At 43.2% G+C, this 10,627-nt stretch overlaps 1 protein-coding gene across 2 annotated transcripts; it reads left to right on the forward strand.

The window, feature by feature from the left end:
• Window positions 241–8,142, forward strand: LOC8076936 (autophagy-related protein 18h). Of its 2 annotated transcripts, XR_002447509.1 has the most exons (10): window positions 241–432; window positions 2,044–2,505; window positions 2,615–3,040; window positions 3,154–3,399; window positions 3,486–4,310; window positions 4,385–4,557; window positions 6,721–6,863; window positions 6,938–7,504; window positions 7,589–7,753; window positions 7,843–8,142. XR_002447509.1 is itself a non-coding variant. In XM_002439737.2 (9 exons), exons 1-9 carry the CDS (start codon window positions 259–261, stop codon window positions 7,591–7,593), a joined length of 3,021 nt encoding a protein of 1,006 aa, XP_002439782.1. In that variant the 5' UTR covers window positions 241–258; the 3' UTR covers window positions 7,594–8,142. The 2 variants fall into 2 exon arrangements, 1 of the variants encoding a protein (XP_002439782.1); XM_002439737.2 differs by having other exon boundaries at window positions 7,589–8,142.

Genomic DNA, 10,627 nt, shown 5'->3' on the forward strand with positions numbered 1-10,627 from the left:
TGGTGGCAAGCTGAGTCCGTGGATCGCGGCGGCGGCGGCGGGGATCGGAGGGAGCGGGGGGGGGCGGCACTCGGATGGTATTGGGTTTCGCCGGCGCCGGAGGCGGCGATCGTGGATGGGCAGCGGCGGGGTCGCGGGGCGGGGGTTGTAGGAGCGGTGGCGGCGGGGAAGTTGGAGTCGTCGGAGCGGGTGCTTGTGCTGGTCTCCGGGCTGGGGCAGGGGCAGGGGGAGGAGGGGAGGGAGCGGGGGCGGGGAGGGATGAAGCGGGGGAAGGGGGGAAGGAATGGGCTGCTGCCGAGCTCGCTGCGGATCATCTCGTCCTGCCTCAAGACGGTCACCTCCAACGCCGGCTCCGTCGCGTCCACCGTTCGCTCGGCCGGAGCCTCCGTCGCCGCCTCCATCTCCTCCCAGGCCGAGGACGAGAAGGACCAGGTCCACTGCCCCGCCCCCGCCTCCACTTCTTCAAATATTTATTGTTTTTTTTCTTATTCTTATTTACGCTGCTAGTGCAGGGCGCTTGGGTTTGCTAACTTTAGGGCTGTGCTTGCAATTGTATACTCAATTATAGTAGCATTCTGCAGTAGCAGGTTTGAGTAGTGCCTGGAAGCACATCCTTTGTTCCAGCAGATTCGAGAAATTTCAATATTTAGGACTCAATTCGCATGCCTCTCAAGATTTAGGACTCAATTCGTCTGCCTTTCAAAAAATAGGACTGAACATGCGAATTGCTTCAAGATTTAGGATTTCAGGCATTTTCAGTCATTTCTATTTTTTCTAAAATGTGTTCACCTCTCCATGGCACCTAAAATGACCAAAGTGCCCCTTGCATCTACCACATGAGACAGCGACGAGGCGAGCCTGGACGCGCTGGCGGCAGACGGGGTGGCCAGCCTCCAGCGCCGGCTGCTCCGGGGTAGGTGGTAGGCTCTTGGGATGAGCTTCCTCAGCCACCCGCGTGGGCGCGCCGGGCGCGCCGCCGCCGCCTCGGCGTCCGGGGACATGGGCGCCGTCTCCGAAACCGCCCTCGCCGCCGCGTCCGCCTCGATGGCCACTTGCCGCCGCCGCTCTGCTACCGTTGGGACTTGGGAGGGTGTGCGTGCGTTGGTTTGGCCCGAAAAAGATCGGGTGGTTGGTTGGGAAGACGGAAGCAGGAGGGATAGATACGTGGAGGTGGTGGGCGAGGCGACGTGCTGCCTGGATTGGAGCGGACGACGAGAAGACTGGTGGTTGGTTAGATGAAGGGGCACTTAGGTCATTTTAGGTGCCAGGGAGAGGTGAAAACATTTCAGAAAAAAAAGAAATGACTATGCTTGAAATCCTAAATCTTGAAGCAATTCGCATGTTCAGTCCTATTTTTTAAAAGGCAGACGAATTGAGTCCTAAATCTTGAGAGGCATGTGAATGGAGTCCTAAATATTGAAATTTCTCAGCAGATTCACCGTTCTAGTAGCAATTACTTGGTACTTGCCCTTCAAGTGAGTTGACCATTAACCATGTTACAGCTGGATAGGCTGAGATAGAAAATACTAGAATATGTGGATTGTTACCCTTGCAACCGTGTACTCAATAATGTCATTTTGCAGTAGGAGGTTGTGAGTAATCTGGCGAGGTAGAGCTTATGTTCTTGTACTTCTGAAATCCCAGTGGCAATTAATGGAGCTTTAATTGAGTTGACCATGAATTCAGTTTAACTAGTTAGAAGGTAGTAAAATACTGGAAATGGACAGTTTCTCTGAAGTGAAAAGGTCAGAGAGCACAGATTAGGTCAGTGTGCACATTTAGTAGTTCAGCAGAATTCTTCTGTGCTCATATTGCACATGGCTAATAGGTGCCTTGTTATTGCTAGTAACAGTTTTTTGCTTTGGATTTTTCTTCAGTTTCTTAAATTTTGCCTGGATAACAAAATGTCTGTTTCTCAAAGTTTAGTTAATGCTTGGCTCAATTCAGTTTCGCTATTAACATTTTTTATTGGAAAAGTGTTTGCCACTGTATGTTTCTGCTAATTGTACTCGAATTCAATATTGATGATCCATCTATAAACAGGTTTTATGGGCTGGATTCGATAAACTAGAGCTTCATCCATCATCGTTCAAGAATGTCCTGCTTGTTGGTTATTCAAATGGGTTTCAAGTGCTCGATGTTGAAGATGCTGCCAATGTTTGTGAATTGGTCTCAAAACGTGATGGCCCAGTTACGTTTTTACAAATGCAACCCACTCCAGTCAGCTCTGAAGGCATCGAAGGATTCAGAGCGTCACATCCCATGCTTCTAGTTGTTGCTGGTGATGAGACAAATGGCCTGGGTGCGGTTCAAGGTGGTCGCTTAAGTGCTCTTATCAGAGACACAAACAGTGAGCCTCAAGCTGGAAATTGCATTTCTACCCCTACAGTTGTCCGTTTCTACTCTATGAAGTCTCACACATATGTACACGTTCTTCGATTCCGGTCTGCTGTATATTTAGTTCGCTGCAGTCCAAGGATTGTTGCTGTAGCACTTGCAGCACAAGTAAGATTCTCTTCGCACATTTATTTATATTTTGTACTGTATAAACTGGTTTCGACGAAAATGGTCTTCTTAGATAGCACTTTAAAATACTTATTTTACTACATTTCAGATCTACTGCTTCGACGCTGTTACTCTTGAGAACAAGCTCAGTGTTTTAACATATCCTTTGCAAGGTGCACCTGGGGTAAATATTGGGTATGGCCCTATGGCTGTTGGCCCCAGATGGTTAGCCTATGCCACAAATACTCCTTTATTGTCAAACACAGGCCGTCTAAGTCCACAGAACCTCACACCTTCGCCAGGAGTGAGCCCATCTACTTCTCCTAGCAGTGGAAGTTTAGTTGCTAGATATGCAATGGAGTCTAGCAAGCAATTAGCTTCTGGTATTATTGACATGGGATATAAAACATTTTCAAAGTACTGCCAGGAACTTCTGCCAGATGGTTCTAACTCCCCTTTGTCATCAAGCCCAGGCAGGAGATCTGGTAAAATTCCTTCCAGTGTGCATCCACTGGAAGCTGACAATGCAGGAATGGTTAGTTAAAGCCTCACTAAAGCCTTTTTTTTTTCTCTTTCATTGTCAAATTAAGTGCATGGAAAAGTAAAATCTTCTATGCGAAGTAATGAAAGTTCGTTGGATACTTGCAGGTAGTCATCAAGGATTTCACTTCCAAAGCTGTTGTCTCACAGTTTAGGGCTCACACAAGTCCGATATCTGCTCTTTGTTTCGACCCTAGTGGAACACTTTTGGTGACAACCTCTGTTCATGGCCATAACATAAATGTTTTCAGGATCATGCCAACCTGCATTGCTAATGGCTCAGGCGCAACGCGCTATGATTGGACAGCATCTCATGTTCATCTTTATAAACTGTATCGCGGCATGACATCAGCTGTATGTTTACTAAGCAATTGAGAAGTCTTTCTCAGAATGTTTTATGATTTTATTCATTTTGTTAATTACCTTGCATTTGCGTGCAGGTCATACAAGACATCTCGTTCAGTCATTTTAGCCAATGGATATCTATTGTTTCATCTCGTGGTACCTGCCATATTTTTACGTTGTCCCCATTTGGTGGTGATGCGAGTCTGCAGCCACAGAATTCTCACAGTGATGGGCCACCTCTTGCCCCATGTCAGTCAAGGCCATGGTGGTCAAAGCCATCCTTTCTTATGGACCAACAGCTTCATCAAGTCCCCTCAACTGTGACAAATTCGGTAGTCAGTAGGATAAAGAATAACACTTCTGGTTGGCTAAATACTGTCAGCAATGTGGCTGCTTCTGCAAGTGGAAAACTATCTGTACCATCTGGCGCTGTAACTGCTGTTTTCCATAATTCCATCTACCAGGGTTCTTTGCCAGTTCCATCTAAGGCTAATGCTTTAGAGCATCTACTGGTGTATTCGCCATCTGGTCATGTTATTCAACATGAACTTTTACCTTCTTCAGGTTCTGAGTCCACTGGTAGCAGCCCGAGAGTTGGTTCAGCTCCTAACTCGCAACTCCAAGATGATGAGATGCATGTTACTGCTGAACCAATTCAATGGTGGGATGTGTGCCGTAGGACAAACTGGCCAGAAAGAGATGAAAACATTGCAAACATTGTATTGTATAACCAAAGAAGCAGTATAATGGCTATGGATGCTTCTGACTGTGAAGATAGCGAGCATTCAGATTCCACTGCATCAAATGATGGTATCTCTGGGAAAGAGATTATGAGAGTCCGAGAAAGGTCAAGCTGGTATCTATCTAATGCAGAAGTACAGATAAACTCGTGGCGGATTCCCATCTGGCAGAAATCCAAGGTTTGCTGCAATGTCTTTAAATGATATGATAAATCATGAAAGATTGAGAGTGACAATCAATCGTGTTTTTGCAGATTTGCTTCTATGTGATGGACCATCCTGCTGCAGAGTCGGTCGAATCAGTTAGTAGCAGTGGTGGAGAAATTGAGATTGAGAAGTTACCTCTTCACGAGGTTGAGATCAGGAGAAGGGAATTGCTCCCTGTATTCAAGCAGTTCCAATATTCTGAGCGACATTCTAGTGATAGGTAATGTCAATGAAACTACTACTCTTGGATTCTTAATGTTGTATAGATGATTTATTAGCAAGAAACATCTGATATTTGATTGGTTAATTTTATTTTTTTATGATATTTTTCGATTTTCTATTTTTTTGTCAATATCAAAATTTCATTGGTGTTCTTTAAATTTGTTATTTTATGGTGAATTGTGCTATGGGCTTAGAACATTCAAAATTACTTTGACCCTGTAACTCAGCTGTATTTGTTTTCGATTATGTTGTATGCCAAGAATCAAAAGCTGGTATGACACACTTAATTACCACAATTAGTTCTGCAATGCATTGTTAAGCCTAGGATATCAATTATTTATTGCCAGTGTGTTCACAACCTTTGAAGATAGCATTACAGCATTAAAAGATAGCATTAGGTGATATATTGCTCAATAAAGATAGCATTAGGTGATATCTTGCTCAATTACCTATGAACAACAGTGCGTAATGTCAACATCAATAATATCAAATGCACATGGTGATCTGCGACACCTTAAACTGTAGCTTGTTATAAATGATTATACCTGAAGTTTACTAGTTCGATTTTAACATATTATTTTACACTCAGCAATAACTGTTATAGTATTGTAGAGATTTAACTTCGTTAAAACTGAGGTCCTAGTTTTCTGTTGCGTATATGTCAGTTTATTTTCCTGGAAATCATTTTGTTAATTAGATGGTATCTGGTGCAAATGTTTATTCCTCGCATATTTCATGAAAAACGATAAGACTTAAGTCTTGATTGGTATTTCTTTCAAGTTTCAAGCATTGTAGGTAACCGTCCTTGAAAATTCTGTGTTTCTGAACGATTTTATATTCTTAGCTTGCAGTAACTGCCTTTCATTTCTAGATTACTCTCTCTGTTCCAAATTATCAGTAGTTTTTGCTATGCACCTAGATATATGCTATGTATAGATTCATAGCCAATGTTTTCAAGGCGGTAAGGCGAGGCGTGGCGAGTGACTACCGCCTTACGCTTAGGCGACTAAAGCGTGAGGCGAGGCGACGCCTTATGAATTTAAGAAAAACTTAAACAGCTTAGAGCAGTAGTTGATGAAGAAAAAAAGAAAAAGAAAGGAGGAGTAAGAAGTGGACTGGCCTAGCCCACCAGGCGGCCCATGTGCCCCTCCCCCTCATAGCGTGGCTTAGAAATTCCTCTATCAAATCCCCTCCAGCGCTGCTCCTCTCTAGTTCTCCACAGCTCATATCTCCATGGCTCCGTGGCTTCTCCCCTCTCTCTCCGGTGCCCTGCTCTACTCCCCTCCCTCTCTCTCCAGATGCACTGTGGGCTGCTCTGCTCCCCTCCCCCACTGCTCCTCTTCCAAATCTACAGTCGCCGCCATCCCCTTTCAGATCGAGCAGACTACGGTGAGTAGATGGCGGAATCGAGTGGAATCGAGCAGACTGCGACGAGGAGATGGCGGAATCGAGGGGGGGCGTCAGCACACGCATAAGGCGGCAAGGCGCCGCCTTACCCCTAAGGCGAGCCGGGAGCGCCCCAATGCTTAAGCGTCGATTAGGCGACGCCTTAAAAACACTGTTCATAGCAAAAGCTTTGTTTCTAGAAAAGCCAAAACGATTTATGATTTGTAACAGAGGGATTACAAACATTTTTGCCAGAATGAGCTCTTTGGTGGCAATGAGTGCAAGAAATCAAAAAAGAGGTCTCAATAATGAAATAGATGTTTTCTGTATGTTTATGCAGCTCTGAATGATATCAAGTTGTGAATCAATTTGTGCAACAAAACATATCTTAAATATTATTAAATACTTATATTACAAAACTCAGGCAGTGAATCAATTTTCAGTGAAATCTTTTCTAGAGCCCAGGAACATAAAAAAGGCAAAACTCAGGGAAATTTCTCTTAAAAATAATATAAAGTACTATTATAGCATTCTTGGCGTTGCCTCTTCACTTCCTCATCCTACCTACCTTTGTGACCTATCTGCAATTCTACATCTTGCAGGATCCTTTGTTTCAGTTTCAGTATATCTGACTTGCAAACAGTTGTCATCTTGTAGGAATATTGCAAATAGAGTTTGAGTGTGCTGCCTTTAGTATACAAAATGAATTTTATTCATGGTGTTGCCTTTTTTATATTATATTGAATGTAACATGTGGGATTATGCAATGGTGTAGGAATGTTGCAAATGGAAGAAGTATTGCAAATGGAAGCTTTCAGAATGCCTTGTCCCACATCAGTGATGCACAGTACGGCTCTGTAAAGGATAATGGTGAATATGAAACCAAACCGGTGGCTCCTTTGTCTGGGTTTTATGCTGGTAAGCATACGATGTCAATGCCTTCGTCATTGTTGTATTATATCATTGTTGATTGGAAAATCTTTCTTTTGTAGATACGAGGAAAACATCTAACACAAATGGTCTAGCTAGGCAAACATTCTCTGGACCTGGCTCAGCTGTTAATCTACAGCAAGTGGGAAAGTGCAATTCTATTGAATCTCCTAATGCTGCAATTTTGGCTGGCAAAGCAGAGAATGAGAGCAATGGTTATATATCCACTCCACCTGAAACAAATGCATCTATCAGATCATTGAGCAGCTATTCTCTCTTGGATGGACCTGTTGACGGAATGCTGTCTCCTGCAAATAACGCATCATACAAGCCTGAAACAACAAATAATTCTGTGCTCAGCAATGTTGCAAGCACTGACATACCAAATGGGTGTCTCACCACTGTCGATTCTGGACAGCAGGAGGCGTCTGATTCTCACAGCTCAGTGGAGTTTACCCAGTATTTCCAAGAGGGCTATTGTAAAATATCAGAACTCGATGACTGCCGTGAGTTAACTGAAGCTGTTACTGATGCTGACAGCAGCAGCAGCCACTGCGAGAGAGAGAAGCCCGAGGAAGATGGGGATAACGATGACTTGCTTGGAGGAGTTTTTGCCTTCAGTGAAGAAGGTTCTAGCCATCTATTCATATAAGTTACAGGTGGTCTGTCTACTGATATTCATCTTCTGATTTCTGCCCCTTATCATGTTGCAGGTTGAACTTACTATACTGCCTTACTTGAGATTGAGATACAACGGAAAGAAAGCGTTCAAAACATTCAGTGTGCAATAGTATGTAGACGATGGTGAAATTCTAGTAGGCTTTCATGGAATAAAGCTGTGCGGAATTGATCATCTTCCATGGTACATATTTTTCAAGGTAAACCTTGCGCCTAGTTCTCAAATTGGTGGGGCCAAGATTCCTCCAGGCAATTTACTAATCTGCGGATCCTCGTTGAAATTTGGAAGGCGTTGGTGTTGTCGAGAAGTTGCTATTGCCTGCCGCAACACCACTTCCTTAGTGTTGGTTTGTACATATACTGTAAGACCCATTTGTTTTGTGCCATACTTCTGGGACATTTGGGTGGTTCTGAATCCCGTACCTTGGCAGCCATATTTGTTGACCTCCTCTGCCAGGGCCTGTGAATGTTCCATGTTTATTTGTACATATACTTTCTGTTTTATTGGGAAAAAGGAAAAAAATCTAGCCACGATTAATGTGATATTACTTTATAAACGTTCAGTAAAGAAAATTGCATTCACGATTAATGTGATATTACATATGCTCATTTGCATGTGTTGGGCTCCTGTGCCAGAGTGTGGCAGTTGGGTGGAACCAGCAAAGTTCCCAATTGGGTTGACACTGCATGCTTCATGCTTCGGTGCTTACCAGTATCCGTCCAGTCACCATTTTTTGTTAAAAGAGTCCCGTTTTTTTTTTAAAAAAAAACGAAGAGTCACCACTTTCTATTTTATTACCTGTCTGTCAGTCAGCCGCATTGGATGGAAGGTAATTGTACGCGTTTTATATATTTTCTTGGGGAGCAATATTCCATGAAACGTACAATCGTCCTCATGTAAAATACTCCCCCTCCGTCCCTGAAAAATACTCCCTCCATCCTTGAGTATATTTTTTGAGATTTATTCTAAGATTTAATGGTGTTATGCTTTAGTGGTAGGCAATATCTTCATTGATAGTGAGGCGTCGTGAATCTTAAAATGTGCTGGTTTAGTCTTTTGAAGATGCTTATAAAGGTAGATTTTTGTATATGTGTGTTCATAAAAGTGAGTTCTTTCGAAGATGCTATTAAAGATAATATGTTCATAGAGGTGAGTGTATACGTGTTATGGACATTTACATTTTACTGTGCAATCCCCCTCCAAAAAAAAATCAATTACAGGGTTGTTTTGAGCTAAACATTTTATATGTCACCGAATTTATAAAAAGGTACAAACATTTAATCCAAGTAAATTTCAATTCCTAGGATTATCTTGAGTAAAACTTTTTATGTTTGACCGAATTTATATAAATATATAAAAGTATAAATATTTATCCACCAAATGAGCACATCGTAATAAAGTTATAATGTAAGGTGCATCTAATCTAATATACTAATTTGGTGTCACATGTCCTGAGGCTCTTTTCTATTAGTTGGACTTACTCTAGGAATTGATTTACTCAAGGACGGACTACTGTGTAATAGATTTAAGCTTGCAATTTTACATTAGATCTAAGATTTAATATACCCACTACTAATAAAATATGAACTATCGTGCAATTTTACATTAGGGTCCTGTTTGAATATAATTTTTTTTTGAAGTTTTAAAAAACACTATGGTTTTGTGAAATACTTTAGTTTTAAGGGGTGTTTGGTTGAGGCGTTAAAGTTTAAAAGGTATTATAGCTCTTTTGTTTTATTTTGACAATTAGTATCTAATTATGGACTAATTAGGCTCAAAAGATCAGTCTTGCAAATTATTCTCAGACTGTATTTTTAGTTTCGTAAATAATCTATATTTAATACTTTATACATTTGTCCAAACATTCGATATGATGGAAGTTAAACTTTATCAACCTAAATCAAACGGGGCCTTAGAGTAAATGAAGTGTTTAGGGGCAACAAACTTTATAGTCTTTTTGGAGTTTTAAAAACTCCACTCTAGACCTCTTTTTTCTAAACCACGTTTTTACGCATACTTGTTTGCTTGAGCTTATAAGCCGAATCTATCAGCTATTCAACAATGTTTTTTTTCTTACAACAAATTAGTCAACTATAGCTTATCAGCCAAACAAACAAGAATACCCCGTACCAATAAATTATAAATTATGAACTATTGTGCAATTTTACATTAGATCTAATCTAAGCCTTCAAATACCCACAGTACCACTGGTGAAAATTGCAAGGGACAGTACCATCCGTAATTTTCACTGTAAAACCTTCAAACCCGCTTTCCCTTACCGTGTGTTTGGTTGGGGGTTGGGTTGGATCCAACCCAGTTTTTGGGGACGGAGCCAATCTAAAAGAGTGTTTGGTTGCACTTCGATTTTGGGGATAGACTCAACCCATTTCAGTGTTTGGTTGAAGGATTGGGGACACAGCGGCTCCGTTCAGTGTTTGGTTGAAGGAATTCAGTGTTTGGTGAACATCAACCCGGCTGGAGCGGCTCCGTCCGCCAGATTTTGACGGATGAGTCCAACCCGCATCTAAAAGAAACATTTCACTCTAGAGCCAACCCAACCCTCATATTTTCCAACCAAACAACCACAAGAACGGGTTCACTCTGATCCAGCTCGGCCCGCTCTGCAATCAAACACGCGCTTTTATAGCTCGAAATCTTCGCATCTCGCGAGGAGCCCCGCACCCGTGTACCAGGCGCCTCCAACGTGTCCAATCACCGCCCAGAATAAGCCACCCAAGGCCACGAACAATGCACCACGCTGACGCTGCTTCCCAAGTCCCAACCGGAGAGCCGGCGAATGGCACCCCGATCCACACGTTCGTTGCGAATCGCGCGCCCTTCGCCTATGCCGCAGGCCCCCGCGGCCCATAGCCAAGGCCGAGGCAGCCCCGCGCCGCGCCAACGCCTTCGCCTCCCTCGATGACCAGACGCGCACCGGCTCCCCGCACCTGCACACAGCCACAGCGCCCACCGCGAGAGCCGAGAGCGACACCAAAACCCCCACCCAAACCCGTGGCGCGGGGCAGCCCGGGTAGGCGCCCTCGCGCGCCACCACAAGCACAGCACAAAGAGA

Source organism: Sorghum bicolor, chromosome 9 (assembly GCF_000003195.3).
Source record: "Sorghum bicolor cultivar BTx623 chromosome 9, Sorghum_bicolor_NCBIv3, whole genome shotgun sequence".
NCBI classification, from domain to species: domain Eukaryota; kingdom Viridiplantae; phylum Streptophyta; class Magnoliopsida; order Poales; family Poaceae; genus Sorghum; species Sorghum bicolor.